General features: G+C 37.7%; 1 protein-coding gene across 5 annotated transcripts in view; it reads right to left on the bottom strand.

Annotated features, from left to right (window-relative positions):
- Nucleotides 1-17,347, bottom strand: part of PIBF1 (progesterone immunomodulatory binding factor 1) — a 197,859-nt gene that overhangs the window by 179,503 nt on the left and 1,009 nt on the right. For all 5 annotated transcript variants that reach the window (XR_015725925.1, XR_006782073.2, XM_045810903.2 and 2 more), the window contains exons 2-5: nt 16,819-17,109; nt 8,594-8,694; nt 5,906-6,104; nt 3,455-3,574 (exon numbers count right to left, since the gene is read on the bottom strand). Coding sequence is in view for 3 of the 5 variants with exons in the window: in XM_045810903.2 (XP_045666859.1) it covers nt 3,455-3,574; nt 5,906-6,104; nt 8,594-8,694; nt 16,819-17,070 (672 nt within the window). In the remaining 2 variants the exon portion in view is untranslated. The remainder of the gene's footprint in view (nt 1-3,454; nt 3,575-5,905; nt 6,105-8,593; nt 8,695-16,818; nt 17,110-17,347) is intronic.

Raw genomic sequence — 17,347 nt, forward strand, 5'->3', positions numbered from 1 at the left:
TATCCCAAGCACCTAGAACAATGGCTGCCATATAACAGATGTACAACAAATATTTACTGAATGAATTTCATTCTCATAATAATGACCATATGGAAGGAAGGTGTTATATATTCTCATCCTGTTTTGTAGATGGAGAAGTTGTAAGCCTAGGGGCAGAGAGAGTAAAGTTTTTTATCCAATATCATTATGCCATTGCCAAGATGCAGAGATAAAACTTGAACTAGTATCTGTGAATTTTCCAAATACTAGAGTAGTAAATAACAAACCATTTCAAAAAATAAATCCCCCCACACAAAAATCCTCACAGTACACAGTTAAGCAAAATTTCTTTTAATATTAAATACTATATTGTTCACTATATCCTTATAAGAAAGTCTTTTAATTTAAAAATATTCAGTTGATTTCTCCTAGTGTTGGGCAAGTTGACCTGTATTAGCCCTTGACAGACCAGAGGAATCAAACTTTATGGGTGACTTTAATATAAAAGTAATTCTATTCTGTCTAAATCATATTCTCTGAATTTCTATGACCTTTTATTAAGCAGATAACACACTGCTTAATTTCTTTTTTCCTGATTATTATTCAATTCTCTGTTTATATTATTATTAAATTTATGAAAAGGTTTAAGTCAGAGAATTACATTTTCAGCTGACAGGTGATAAACCTTTAAGAAACAAACTTGCACATGGAAGGATTCTGTGATGATTAATTTCTTTTTTTCTCAAGATTTATTTATTTGAGAGAGAGAGAGACAGAGAGAGAGTGCACACATGCAGGTGAGCTGGGGGAGGGACAGATGGAGAGGGGAAGGGAGAGCAGCAGATTCTCTGCTGAGCACGGAGCCCAAGGTGGGCCTCAATCTCACGACCCTGAGATCATGACCTGAACCAAAATCAAGTGTCAGATGCTTAACCAAAACTGAGCCAGCCACCCAGGTGCCCCTGTGCTGGTTAACTTCATGTGTCAATTGGCTAGGCCACAATACTCAAATATTTGGTCAAATACTATTTTATTTTTATTTTGGTCAAACATTATTTTAGATCTTTCTCTGTAAAGGTATTTTTTAGACGAGATTAACATTTTTTAAAAAAGATTTTATTTATTTATTTGAAAGAGAGAGAGAGAGAGAGCACAATCAGTGGGGAGGGGCAGAGGGAGAGGGAGAAGCAGACTCCCCACTGAGCAGGGAGCCCAACATGGGGCTCAATTCCAGCACCCTGGAATCATGACCAGAATGGAAGGCAGATGCTTAACTAACTGAGCCACACAGGCACTCCGGAGATTAACATTTAATACAAAAAGGAGGGGGGGCAAACCATAAGACACAATTATTAATGATAGAAAATAAACTGAGGGCTGCTGGAGGGGAGATGGGTGGGGAATGGGCATTAAGGAGGGAACCTGTGATGAGCACTGGGTGTTATATGTAAGTGCTGAATCACTAAATTCTACTCCTGAAACCAGTATTACAGTACATGTTAACTAACCAGAAATAAAACCCTGAAACAAATGAAAAAACAAGTAACATTAAATCAGTAGTCTTTGAGTAAAGCCAATTACCCTCAATAATGTGAGGGTCACATCTAATCAGCTGAAAGCCATAACAGACCAAAGACTGTCCTCTGAGCAAGAAGAATTCTGTCAGCAGACTGTCTTTGTACTTCAATGGCCACTCTCCCCTGAATCTCCAGCCTGCCAGCCTACCCCATCAGATTTTGGACTCATCAAGCCTCTACAATCATGTGAGCCAATTCCTTAAAACAAATCTCAATCAAGCTCTCTCTCTCTCTCTCCAGATATCCTATTGGTTCTATTTCTCTGAAGAATCCTAAAACAGGTTTACAAACAAAACTGCTTCTTTGTTCAAGAGTTATTAGTTCATTAAAAACACTCAGGAACCCAATGAGTCAAACCAGTATTAATTATCTATGTTTTCCTATCAATAAAATACTAAAAGTGTTATAAGCAAGGTTGAAACAAAAAACAAGAATCTGGGATACAATGCCATTACTGACCCTTGAGAGTGGAGAGATTTGCTTTACCGCACAGTAAAACCGTTATCACATACTAATGATAATTCTAGAGTTGCAAAAGTTTTTTTCTCTTTGGCCCAAGGAATCTTTTGTTCAAGAAAACCAGTCTTAGAGTCCCGAACTGTTAAAGTCATTAAAAAAGAGGGAGTTTGATATAAACAAGGTTAGAAAACTTTTCCAGCCCTCCTAAAAAATAAGATGTCCTTGAGGGAAGCTGAGGTACTATGAGGTGCTACAGAACCATGTCTGAAAACTCATTTAATCGCCTCGTCCCCAATTAACCCAATGAACCCTGTGCTGCCACGACTACCACCATCCTGGGCATTTTGCAGAAAGAGATTAAATGATTTGGCCAACGCTACAAAATTAGCTACTAACCATGCTGAGGCTTTCTAACTTTGTCCTTTATTTTTTTTGCAAATTTTATAAAAATTAAAAGCTACCTTTCTAAAATATGCAAAACACTTTACCTGCACAATGTGGCAGGTTAGCAGAAGAAACAAAAACCCACAACAGAACCTTGTAGTAGGATTCATCTGCCTCTCTGGCATCACTCCTGCTGACTTCATCACTCCTATGAGGAGAGGAAGGAAGATGAGCCCTTATTTACCTGTAATATTGGTTCTGTATTAATGACCCAAATAGATTTTGTCCAGCACTAACAGAGCAGCAAATTAGGGCACTGAAATGTAAATTAAATTATAATTATTTATTTCTGGATAGTAGATCTTTGGTAAAAGCTGCCCTTGAAATAGGACATAAAAATATTTATATGCAACTTTGCTAAAAATGACATTTTTACTTTGAAACAGAAACACAAGCAATTCAATGAAATGAATGGACAAACGGGATTATTTCCTCCATTTGACAGAGCAGGAGATGTTAAATGAGTTATTCAATATCATACAGAAAAATGAGAATGTCAAGACATCATCTAAGATTCTGAGTCTAATCTGTTAAGAGTTTGAACTCTAGAAGGCCAGACACTCCCTCTTTTGAGTTTAGTGCTGCCAGCACGTGGCACAGCAACAAGCTCATCACTGGGGCTGATGCTTACATCCGCGCTCGTGCCCCAAACAAACATTAGGAGAACTAATGTACTTCATGAAGAGGCAAAATGATAAATGGATAGCAGCTCCCTTTCCTATCCCAAACAAGGCTACTCTGTAATGAAGAACCAAGAATGAGTTACAACAAAATGTTCAACCATGGATAACTGGCCAATATCACAGCCTCACCCTGTCGATCTTTAAGATGACTATTTCCAATTTAACCCTCGCACTGCCTGAATAATTGTGTAGTCAGCATCCCCCAGTCCCATTTTTCTATCATTGACTTTTATATTCCTGCTCACAAATCTTGAGGAACCCCCAGAAAAAAACACGGAGCTTCTTCCCACCAGCGATCAGAATCATACAAACCTCTGTCAGTTGTTTCAGCTGGGCTTTGTTTTCACTTAGTTCTTCTGATAGGTCATTCTTTTTCACTTGCAGTTCAGAGATTTCCTTTCTTAATGGATTCACTAGTTCATAGAACCGAATCTTTAAAAGCAAAAATCAAATTAAAAAGCAGTTTTAGAATACAAGTTACAATTAAAATTTACTAATTTATAGTACCCTCAATTATGAGTAATAAAAATATGAAGGTAAGAAAAGGAAAGCGTTGTTTTGCATTATACGCCTGTATAGTCAAATTTTGCTTGTACAGTTATTAACTGACCCTGACCACTAACACTTTATTAAGGCTTAATGTTCAATTAAGTTTCCTCAAGGCCCAGATTATCGATAATTCTCCAGCCTGACACAGTCTCTTTCTTCCCCTCTATCTATACTCCATTTACTACTTACTCCCCATTTCCCACTACTGCTCATTCCACCCCATCTGCTTGTAATTTCCTGAGCACATTAAGTGCTTGAGTTTTGCTCCTTTTTCCTCTGACAGAAGAATTCTTCCCACTCACAGCTCATGCTTTCACTCCCTTCAGGTCTCTGATCAATGTCACCCTATCGGTAAAGCCCTAATTCCTCTCATCTGATTTAAAATAGCACTCCCACTTGAGGGCAGTTCCTAGTCTCACTCCTGCTCTTTTCTCCACAGCATTTATGACAAACATTCTGCATATTACTTTTAAAATTACTGTCTGTGTTGCTCCACCCGAATGTAAGCTCACGAAGGCAGGAATTTTTGCCTGGTTTATACATTGCTCTATCTCTTTTGCCTGAACACGTGATAAGCCTACACCCTAAGCTCTTGGTGAAGCTCTACTGGTACCACTGCCGAGTCAGGGAAAATCAGGATGAATCAGGAGGGATCTTTCATATCACTACTTCCACTCTTCTTACTCATAATTCTCTCAGAGGAATCTGTCTGCCCTAATCTAGTAAAGTGTTCCATCTGACAAATTCCTATAAAATTGAGAAGCCATGAACAAATCAGGAGAGGGTAATTACGCCTATTTATTATATGGGCATGTAATCTGCAATTCCTTAATATGTTGCTGAATTGAGAGAGTACCACGTCTGGTACGAGGCTAGTCCTCAACACAGTGAATTTGTGTATGACTAACTAGTGTGGATAGTACCGTCTGTGAAAACAAGATAACAAAGAACATTAACAAACCAGAGAACAAAAATATGTATAACTGCCACTTGTGGGATACTTGATACCTACTATGGATAAAGTCACCACGACAGCACATGAGAGATTTGATTAGTCTTGGACAGTACACTTCAGACAGAAAAAATATATTTGAGCTATTTAAATAAAAAAATAGGCAAAAAGAAACACTTTGTTTTATAAGAGATCAGTAATCCAGAAACCTTACGCAAATGAAAACCAAGAGTAGCAACCACCACTCCTGCAAAAATAACAGATATATTTACTATATGTTTACTATGTTCTAAGCACTATGCTAAGCATTTCACATACATATTCACTTAATTTTCAAGATTACCTCAATAGAAAGGCAATATTACTATTATCAATCCTTTTACATATGAAAAAGTTCAAGCCTCTAAGGGCGAAATGACATCTATACATCACAAACCAGCAGTTCTGAAAGTGTGGTTTGGGAACCCCTGGTAACCACCCTGTCACTCTGAGACCCTTTCAGGAAATTCCTAAGATAAAACTATTTTCCTAATAATACTAAGATTTTTTTGCCTGTTTTACTCTCATTCTCTTATGTCTGTTCAGTGGTGTTTGCCAGTGGCTACCTGATGTGTGATGAGATCATCGCCTTCAAGGCTAATGAAATATGTGCTTATGTATTCCTGCGTTTTAAAAATGTCTCAGTGTTAATTTACCAATATGGCAAATACTAATAGATCTAGCCCATATAAACAAAAGCGCCTTGGGGTCCTCAGTAATTTTCCAAACGTAAAGGGATGCTGACATCAAAAAATTTGAGACTAAGGCCATAGATGAATCCTGTGTGTAGATTTGTACAACCAACACCGCAACAGATCCTGAACTAGACCACAAAGATCTCCTTCATCCTACCCCTTTATGATCACACCAACTCCTTTCTCCTCTACCATCCCTACCCCCTGGCAACCACTTATCTGTTATCTCTGTAATTTTTCATTTTGAAAACATTGTAAATCACCAGTTTATGATAAAATGATTCATTTCTACGGACTATGTAACCATTAACTTCATAGCCCTATTTTTTGCTCAACTTTGGAGATCAATGGTCAAGACCCTTTAAAATTTGGTGATTTGAACACCATTCACCATTTCCAGATGAGGGCCATAAAATGATAAAATAATTTATTAATTGGGTACTTGGAAGGTTATGGCTATTACATGATTAACAAAATCTAATCTGAAAATATATGCAGTTTTTTTTTTAAATGATGCAACACACTTACAGATACATATTCAGGAATGGAAAGCTGATCTTCAGGAAAACCTTTTAGTTTCATATACTGTTCTTCTGTCAACTCAAAGTCACGCAGGTTTCGACGAATATCTCCTGCCTTCTCTCTCAGCTGAGTATTTGTCTCTTCTAGTTGTTTCTGTCTCAATAAAATAGTTTCCATTTCTTGTTTCATTAGTTCTTGGTATTTTCTACATTAGGAAAGAATTTATGGCAAGCTTAAAAAAATCTTTGAGATTTAATTTTCTCACAGTTACCTTTTATAGTAACATAAAAACAGGAAATGAGAAGCTCTCTAGTGTTTTTGGCTCCAGTTAAATGCTTATTTAAGCAGTTAAACACAAAATGACAATTCTATACTCATTACTAAATGTGCAGCCACATAAATTGTTAAATAGAAAACTGATATCTTAAAGAATAATTTTTAAAACTCAAATTATAAAATTATACATTTCCTCTGCTTAAGATATAAGTTTTATACATTTGTTTTGGACCCTACTCATCAAAATAATTTTCATTTCTATCTATCTTTAAGGAAGAATTGCTTGAAGATGGCAACGCTCGACCACTGTAAAGTATTCATTCAACCAATGAGGTGATGAAAGGAGTAATCTGTACATAATCATTCTCAAAAAATACATGGAGCATTAGTTTTCTATTCGAAGATTTTTGAGTAGGAAGGGACAACTGATTCTTTCCCCTTCCTTCTGTATCATACCCATCAACATACAAACATGCTGTTACTTCTCCTATCTTAAAAAAAAACAGTGACCCTATTTCACTGTCCCCTTTGTTTGCTCCTCCATAGAGCAAAATTTAAAAGTTTTCTATACTCACCATCTGATGTCCTTTCTCTTAAACCCATGCGAATTAGGTTTTTATCCTTCCTACTGAAATCTTAAGGTTGCCAATGACATCTAGATTGCTAATGATCAATTCTCAGTTCTTTTCATCTGTGACCCAATCATTACTTGACACAACTGATCTCCTTCCTTTAACACACTTTCTTCACCTGGCTTCCAAGTCACTCTGCTCTTGACATTTTTCTCCCATCTTTCCAGTGGTGTTTTCTCAGTCTCCTTTTCTGGTTTGTCTTAATGTTAGGAGTACTTGGCCCACTTCTCTCTCTGTATTTACTACCTTGGGGAATTCATCCAGTCTTAGGACTTAAATATGTACTGTCTATATCCTAATGACTCTCAGATTTATATCTCTAGACCAAACTCTTCCAATACCTACACATGGATTTCTAATAAGACAACTCTAACTGAACATGTCCCAAACTGAACTCTAGCTCTTTACTCACAAACCTCTTCCACTGTGCTTTCCCTATCTTAGTTGACAGCAACTCCACCCTTTCATTTACTCGAACCAAAAATTTGCCACAATCCTTGATTCCTTTTTTCCTTTTGAACCCCACATGCAACTCATTAGGACATCAGCTCAACCTTCAAAATATATTCAAAATCCAACAATCACTTTTTACTACCAAGAGCATTATTGCAATGGCCTATCAACTGCCCTCTTAGCATCATTTAATCTGAAAATGCTTCCAAGAATTGGAGTAGAAGCAGCCCAACCACTGAATGCAGTGGTTCAAAAGTACTGTCCCTAGACCAGAGGCATAAGCATCACCTGAGAACTTGGTAGGAATACAGATTCTCAGCGCTCACCCCAAATCAGAATATCAGAGGGTGGGACCCAACAATCCTTTTTAACAAGACCTCCAGATGGTTCTGATACATACTAAAGTTTCAGAACCAATGATCTAATGTTATAGTGCTTGGTAACTGGTCAGATAATTTTTTTAAGTATCAATTAAATAGTAAAATCTGACAAAGAGAAAAGATGAGCACTTTACTTCTAATTAACTATGGAAAGAAGCAGTCACTTGCCAAATTTTCTACATAGGGTTCAGATTTTTTAAATACAAAGGTATGCTTTATTTTTGTGTGAATCATTATTCATGATTGCCAAGTTCAGTTTCTTCACCTTAAAAGACACTTGGGAAGAAATCTGAGAGGATGTTTTTTATGGACTTGATTTTTGCTCCCAACTTTTAAATCTGTCTTGCTTTCACTTAATTTGATGACGATTTTTTTTCTAACCACTCACTTTCAATAAATTGTTTCCAAGAATTCGTTATAGTTTTCATAGAAGCAGCACATCTTTTTTCCACTCATATTTCATTGTTTAAATAATTTTTAATTATGTAAGTATAGTAAGGACAACTGTCATAGGTATATTTGAGAGTAAACACAATGGACTCTTTGTGTCTAAGTACACAACTGAGCTGGGAGAAAGAATGCAGGCAAAATAGAAGATAGTTTAAATCTGCAGAGTTAGATGGGCCATGAGAATTAGTTTTTTTTTACAAATCAAATGAAGAAAGGTTAATCCAGACAATAGGTTAAGTGGTGGTGAGTTTAGAGAATTTCCATTGTCATTTACGGATCACTTACACCAGCAATGTTTGTTGAATGAATGCTGATTTTGACATTTTTTTATTTTGTGTATTGTATCAAGTAACCTACTTTTTTTGTTGGTTTGGATGTAAAAATTATTACCATCGCTGACTTAAAATTGCTCTATTTTAGCTTACAACTGCATGCATAAACAGGTAATGAAACTACTTTTAATGGCTAAATAGGTATGACTGTTTTTTTAAAAACTTTCTTACCTGGCATCCTTTTGTTGAAAAGTCAATTGATTGTCTAATCTCAATGTCAGTAGCTGCTTCTGGTGAAGAGCATCATTAAGTTTCTCCTCCAATTCTTCAATCTTAATAAAGAGAAAGAGGTAAGTTATATGGTCAACTTTCAAATTTACCACTACAAAACGTCTGAAAAATACAAAATGTTAAAAAAAAAAAGCACTTAAAAGAAACAGGCTAAAAAAGGGATAGGGGTTCCTCTGCAATGGTTATATTAACAAATTGCAGTCTGTTCCTACAAATGCTTGAAACTGCTGCCACATACATGGGTTTTTCGCCAGGCTGTCATTAAGACTACTTTTCCCCCTCAACCCACTGTCACTGAGAAGGCCGTGAACAACTGGGATTTTATTTTGGTGCCTCGCCCAGGTAATTATTTCCTTGCTAGACTCTGCATGTGCCCTCTTGATCGATGTATCTCCAAATAAATACTTCGTGAGTGATGTCACAAATGTCCAAAAGAAAACTAGCCCTCAGAGCGTCCGTTCTTTGCATCTCCCTAGTCTCCAACGCAAAAAACACCTAAGCCACAGCTGATGTCTACCTCTCCCTCACAGCTTATTCGGATCAGACACCATTTTGTTGCTGTTCTTCTTGTTAAGTTCACTTCATAAACAGCTGTCAAAACTGCTCCATCCTCTTTGATGTCCACTGACAAGGCTTCAGTTAGACCCCTATCACCTCTCACTGGGAGTGCTTCCTTGGGTCCAGTTTTGTCAACCGCCAAATTTATCTTCCTTTTAAAAAATATTATCAAAAATTTATTTCCCCAGTTTTAAGTCCTTCAGAGGACCTTCACTGCTTTCTTCAAACTTCATGGCATGATGTCCCAGTACTTCTTGATCTGGCCCTTGCCAGCTCCGTCCTTCTCTGGTCACTAGCGAAAGGACACTCTGTATCCTTAAGTGCTTGCCATTCTTCAAATATGCTGTCGTCTCTCTAAGCCTCTATGGACTTGGCTTTTGCTCTTAGTCTAATTAAAAAATTCGTTTCTCTTTTTTTCCTTTCAACCCAGGTAATTCTTATTCGTCTTTTAAAATAGATCAATTTAACAGCCAATCTTTAATACATTCAAGTGGATTCCTCTTGCATCAACACATTCCCCATCTCTACTGCATCATCTCTATCATTAAGCAAACTACTTCTATCATCCACTAAAAAGAACAACAAACAATACTCTCTTGATCACACCACTCCCTTTGCTAATGTACCATTTCTCTGCTCACCATTACGTCAAAACTTCTATATTTGTTCCATAATATTCCAGTGCAAGTATTCTGGATCACCTCTTTTAATATTCAGTCCACTGGTAATTTCAGCGTATTTATCTTACTTGACAGCATGATTTGACACAGCAGATGACTCTATCCTATTTTGGATTCCATGTTTTTCCTCATTGGTTTTCCTCCTAATCCATGGGCCACCTGTGGGCTCCTCAGGCTCCTTTGCTAGATTCTCTTCCTCTACCCTATTTCTAAATGTTGGACTCCACTTCACGTGGTTTGGGGCCCTCTGCTCTCACCAGGTACTGCCATCTAATCCCATAGCTTTAGGTGCCATGTATATTCTGATGTATATTATACACACACACCACACACACACACACACACACACACACACACACAGCCATGGACTGGCCCCTAAACTCTAACTGACAATTCTGCTTTGGGGTCTAACAGGAATCTAAAGTTTAACATGTCCAAACAGACCTTATATCTTACCTCCCAGATCAGTCTTCTCCCAGTCTTCCATTTCTCAATAAATGGCTCCAGTAGAAGCAGCCAAAAACTTAAGTCTTACATAAGGCAATAACCCAATTAACTGTCTTCTGCTTCTACCTTATCTGTCCTCGGTCTATTACTTCAGTGCCATTTTAAATACAAAAATCAGGATGTGTAACTCTAATTGCCTAAAATCTGCCAGTGGCTTCTCTGATGACACAATCTAAAGCAAGGGCTAATAAACAATGGCAACGGGCCAAATCAAGCCCATGTCCTGTTTCTGAACAGCCCATGAGCTAACAGATTTTGCACTTGTAAAGGGTTAAAAAAACCAACAAAGAATATGTGACAGACCACATATGGCCTGCAAAGCATAAAATATTTACTGTCTGGGTCTTTACAGAAAAAATTTGCTGACTCCTTATCTAAAGTAAAAAACTCCCATTGCTAAGTGATGCTGTGTCACATGACCTTGAAGATCTCCCAGTTGTTTTTTGATCATTTGTCTCACTTGAATGTGATCTACATAAAAAAGGGACCCTGCCATATTCAGTTATATTCCCAGCAACATGACTCAATAAATGTCTTAAATCAACAAAAGACAACCACATTCCTCATAATCATTACTTTGCAAATTAAGAATACTGTTACCACAAGGACAGAAACTTCTACTCTTTCCAGGGTTACGACTTTCACAATTTTAACTGACTTCTAACTTTGGTTCCTTAACTCGGAGATAATCAAGCTGGGAAGATGCACCCCTTCATTTATTGCCCAAGTAATAAGGAACCCATAGACCTCAAGTGAAAGATAAAAAGACTTTCTGGCACTCAAAAACTGACAGGCATGAAGACTGAAGAGGAAAGGAATGAAGAAGTAAATTAAGGAAGGAGATTTAGGCAACGATGGGCAGGGATAAAAATGGAAAGCTAACGATTCTCTAGAATCAGGACGTTTGGCCTAAGCTGTTACCGTTTTAAGTTCTCTCAGTGAGCAAGAGGGAAGTGGGACTCAATGCTTTTGAGCTCCCTTGGAAAAATGTGTTCTTGTTTTTAGATATGGAGAAATCAAGTCAACGTGAATCAAGACCTTCATAGTAAAAAGCTGTAACATTAGTAATAAACTGTGACAACCATAAAAATTGTATTGCCACCATACTGGTGTGGAAAAGACAAAAGAAGTTAGATTACATAGATTCACAGACTTCCTAACTTAAAAAGACTGTGATGAGTAGAAAAAAACCTGCTACTTGTCTCCCAACACCAAGTCTTCTCTTCTTTCTAACGTAACTCTGATTTTTATTAGTGACAATAATGTATCCAGTTAAATATTTACATTTCCCAGCTTCCCACTCCTTGCAGCTAGGGTGGTCATGCTATATAGTTCTAGTTTATTGAGGTCACTGGCTTGAGCTTCTGGGAAAGCTCTTTAAAAGGGAATGAGTCCTGGGGCTTCTGGGTGGCTCAGCTGGTTAAGCGTCTGACTCTTGGTTTCTGCTCAGGTCCTGATCTCACGATAGTGAGATCTACCCTGGCGTGGAGCTCTGTGCTTAGCCAGTAGTCTGTTTCAGATTCTCTCTCCCTCTCCTTCCCCCTCTGGCCCTCCCCCTGGTAGCATGCACTCTCTCCTTCAGATACATAAAAAATTAAATAAAATCTTTAAAAAAATAAAAATAAATAAAAGGGAATGAGTCCTTTGGCATGTGCCCCATATTCCTCCTCATCTCTGCCTGTGACATGGATACAATACTGGAGGTAGATCAGCCATCTGTGACTTTGAGATAAAAGCACATGCTTAAAACAGCTGTGCAGAAGGTTAAAAGGAGCCTGGGTTCCTAACAATATCAAGGAGTAACCACCCCAAATCTAAATGACCTACTTTTAGATTCCTGTTAAACCAGAGAGACAAAATCCTTCTGTGTTACAGGCAGCCACACGTTCTAAGCCTCTGGTACTAGCAGCTGAACTTCATCCCCAGAACACTGCACGGCTGGTTCAACCTCTTTCCACAGCAAAAATACCTATATTATGACACTTGACCATTCAGGACTACTTGAATGCTTCCAATGACAGGAAGCTCAGCAACTTAAATCAGGTCATTTAAATGTTAATAGCAAGAACAGGTTTACAGTCAGCAAAAACCCACTTTTCCTGTGACTTTTATTATCTATAGTCTAGTGAGGGAAATTTATTTTTAATAATGCCAGATGTAGAATATATATACAATGGAATATTACTCAGCCATCAAAAAATGAAATCTTGCCATTTGCAATGACATGGATGGAACTAGAGAGTATTATGTTAAGCAAAATAAGTTAATCATAGAAAGACAATTGCCATATGATTTCGCTCATATGTGGAATTTAAGAAACAAAACGGGATTATAGGGGAAGGGAGGGAAAAATAAAATAAAACTGAAATAGAGAGTGAAGCAAACCATAAGAGACTCTTAACTACAGGAAACAAACTGAGGGCTGCTGGAGGGGCAGTGGGTGGGGGAATTGGGTAATTGGATGATGGGCATTAAGGAGGGCACTTGATGTAATGAGCACTGATATAAGACTGATCAATCACTTGGCACTTGATGTAATGAGCACTGATACAAGACTGATCAATCACTAAACTCCCCCTCTGAAGCTAATAAAAAAATAATGCTAGAAAATAATATTTTCATCTTTGTACCCCCAATGCTCAATGTACTGGTAAGCTCTGGAGAATGTCTAAAAATTCTGTTCTTTCATTGATCCCAGACTCTCACTTTTTCACATTCTACATCTCTGAAATTGGAATGCGTCTTACAATCTATAGCACATAACAGCTTAACTTGGCAGTTTTTTTTTTTTAAAGATTTTATTTATTCATTCGACAGAGATAGAGACAGCCAGCGAGAGAGGGAACACAAGCAGGGGGAGTGGGAGAGGAAGAAGCAGGCTCATAGCGGAGAAGCCTGATGTGGGGCTCGATCCCGTAACACCGGGATCACGCCCTGAGCCGAAGGCAGACGCTTAACCGCTGTGCCACCCAGGCGCCCCTTAACCTGGCAGTTTTTAATCTCAGTGATACAAGTAATGGTCCACTTCACAATCAAACTGCCTTGGATTTGATGAATTATGGAAGACTAATTCTTCTACTGTATAATATTTCTCCATATATTTGACAGCAAACATCTTACACCAAAGGGGTCTCTAAGCAAAACAAGCCTAGTGCTCGTGAACCAAAAACCATGGGAATGTAATGTAGGCAGCTATTCTGGAGAGTAATTTGACAGAACACTCAGTTGAATTAAGTATGCATATACCCCGTGAGCCAGAAATTCTATTCCTGAGCATACATGTCAAAGAAGATGTCCATGCAGGTCCAGAAGAGAGATGTCTACGGAAGGCCTACACTACATGTGGTGGCAAAGAGCTGGGAGCAATCTAGGTGCCTATCTCTGCGGTAGTGAATGGACAGACTGGGAGACACACAAACTGAGAATTACGTAGGAGTTAGAAGCAGAAGACTAGACATACACAGTAACATTAATGATTTTAAAAACAGCCTTGAGTTGGGGGAAAAAAAACTATAAAAAAGATGAACTTTAAAACAAAACATGCAATTTACATTTATGTAAAGGAAAAAAATAAGAAAAATATCCACTTTCAAGAACAAACGTAAAAAGAAAAATTAAAATAGTTAATAGAGGAGAGCCTGGGTGGCTCAGTCAGTTAAGCGTCTGCCTTTGGCTCAGGTCCTGATGCTGGGGTCCTGCCACCTCGTTGGGCTCCCTGCTCAGCAGGGAGTGTGCTTCTCCCTCTCCCTCTGTACCCCAACCACGCTCGTGCCCCCTCTCTCTTCCCTCTTTCTCAAATAAATAAATAAAATCTTAAAAGAAATAGTTGATAGAGGGAGGAAGGGAAACGAGCTATGGGAATAAAAAAAATAAATATACAAAACAAAAAGTGGCGGTGGCAAGGATCAATGATGATTAGGTGTCATAAACTCAGGAATATGGTTAATTCAGTCTTTTACATTTGTGGTCCCACTAGAAAAACAAAACAATAAAAAACTGTACTAAGCACCATGTGGTATAATAATATAGTGCTGAGTAAGTATAGCTGCTATTAATATTTATTTTACACCAGGCATCTATGAGCTTATGTGCATTGATTAACCTAATCTTCCCAACCACTCCACAAAGTAAATACTATCATTATTCTTATTTTACAGAAAATAAGGGAATAAAAAAGTTAAGGGATATGCCCAACTATCGGGCTGGAGTTCAAACCCAAACTGTGTGTACCTAGAACTGTAGCTCTGATCTGTTGCACTCCAGAGCCCCTCATGAATAAGCCACCGTTTCCAAAATATAAATCTCACACTTCGAAAAGGAGAGAAGCCATTTATAGCCAAGCACAATGCAAGCTGAAAACAGTAAAAGTGGCCTAACAAAATGTAAGTTGATGTGATATGTAGTTAGCACTTAATAAAATGTTTCTTGATTGAGTGGGTGGGTTCGTGAATAGGAGATTACCTCGGCCTTCCTCAATGGGCTGCACTTATGGAGATTTTGAGGGGCAGAGACACATGAGCCAGCAGCATTGTGGGAACCCACTTGAGGAGTAACAGCAATATGAGTAAAGAAATAGAGACTGGAAACCACTGGATACACTGACAAAATACCAAGTGGCCTAGTCTAGACCAAGTCACCTATGTAGGTGACCATACAGACAACCTAAGAAAGCATGAGGAGCTTCCCTTGGGTAGAGAATGGGCTTTAGATCTCTTGGTTTGAATCCTACCTGGCTCCATCCCTCCCATTTAAATGGCCTTGGTAAGCTATTAACCACTTGTGATTCTGTTTTACCAAGAGCAAAATGGGGTTCAGTCCTTCATTTAAGATCGCTGAGCACTTACAATGTGCCAGGAACTATTCTGAGTGCTGGAGATATAAGAAGCGTAACCACAAAGAAACCCTCGTGAACCTCACAGTCTGTTAAGAGAAACAAATACCAAAACAAAGTCAGGTAATCCTATGAACACATATATAAGGCACAGAGAATAAAGGGGGTGAAAAATGAAGATATTATTTAAGTAGACAACAGCAATGAGAACTAATATTGTGTGCTTACTAAATGTCAGGACTAGTCTAACTTATTCTATTGATTCATTCAATGTTAAGGGGCAGGGGAGATCCCCCTAAAAGCACTTATACCTCACAGAGTTGTTGTGAGGTTTAAATGAGGTAACACATGAAAAGCTCATAGAACACTGTCTGGCACAATATAAGCACTCAATAAATATTAGCCATTAATATTCCTAGTAACTGTACCTAAATTATTTCTTTACCTCATTAAGACCTTGGACACTTAGGACTTAGGACATGTCATTTTCCTAGAGACATAGTCAACGATTTTTTTTCTAGCGGCAAAATACTTAAGTATATTGCTATGATTGGCAAGAGTTAAAATAGGAGACTGACTTAACAAGAGAGAAGGTATAACTGAAACGACAAAATGGGGGGGGGGTTGGAAGAAGTGAGATCAAGAGCAAAAGTGGAGAATTTACTATTGGAAAGAAAAAAATTTCTCAGAGACAGAAGTAGTAAGAGTTAAGAAGTGTCTCCTATCTCTCTCTCTCTCTTTCTTTTTAAGATTTATTTATTTATTTGCCAGAGAGAGAGAGCACAAGCAGGGGAAGCAGCAGGCAGAGGGAAAGGGAGAAGCAAGCTCCTGGCTGAGCAGGGAAGGACCCCGGGATCATGACCTGAGCCGAAGGGAGACATTTAACCGCTTAACCGACTGAGCCACCCAGGTGCCCCTTGTCTCCTGTCTTTCTGAAATCACTATAAATCTCTTAGAATTAGTGACAACTTTACCAGATCTTACATAAAATATTCCATAATTATAACCACATAAGGCAAAAAAAACAAAAAACAAAAAACCCAAGGACTAGGACATCCTTTCTATTTGGCAAATACCACTTGTTAAATATTATGGTAACTGAATTTACACTTTGTACTATGACACAGTAACTATCAGAGATACCAAAGAAACTGAATCTCCAGGGCAGAGGACTATACAGACTCAATAATATAATTATGATATCCATTCTCCCTATCAAACTAGTCACGTTAGGGTTAATTCCCAATGAAGCAGAAAACATCTTGGCTGGAAAAAAAAAAACACCTAAAAAGATATACCTCACACATGCCAGATTTTAAAAATTGAGCCTACAGAAGCAATTCATCTCTGCCCAACTTCAAATCATCCCCTTTCAGGATTTTTATTTAATACACAGAAGCATAATTCACTCCCCCTCACCTTCCAAAAAGTTTTTTTTTTTAACTATGCAAGAAAATATAATTTTCTTTTTGAAATGATAAATGTATCATTTCAAGTTTGGATTACATATATATAATTTTAATTCTTATGTATCTGCAGTTTGAAGACAATAAAGCATAAAAGTAACAAAAATTACACCTAATTCTTACCTTCATAAGATAATCCACTTTCAAGTTGTCTATCATCATATTTTTCTGGGATAGCTCTATTTTCAGTAACTGAATATTATGAAGTAGTTCTTTACGTTCGATTAGTTGCTGGGTGATTTTGATTTTACCATCTCGCTCTTCTGATGACGAAATATCATCTGTAGGAACTGTTGTTTCTAAACTAATATCTTCAGATTCCAGAGAGCTAGAGATGTTCACTTTTTTTGATGCCCTGGCAATTTTTCGAGACATTTTTTTTTATGGCTCAGTTTTCTTCTCCAATTCAATTTTCTGTGGGTTAAAAACACTAAATGTATTAAAACATTCTCTATGGAAAGCGTAAGTATATTAAAAAGATACTAATGAATGCCTAAGCAGTTATTAGGCAATCTGGAGGACCCCTCATCTAGGACAGATTAGTAAATTATTGCTCAAATCAAACATATTAAATCAAGGTCATTAAATCCTACTATGAATTTGCCCCTGATGAATAAAAAGCCCAGTTCCTGGGGACAGCCATCTTACTTGT

The sequence above is a fragment of the Ursus americanus genome, chromosome 10 (assembly GCF_024610735.1).
Source record: "Ursus americanus isolate L20-20 chromosome 10, mUrsAme1.1.p, whole genome shotgun sequence".
Lineage (NCBI taxonomy): Eukaryota > Metazoa > Chordata > Mammalia > Carnivora > Ursidae > Ursus > Ursus americanus.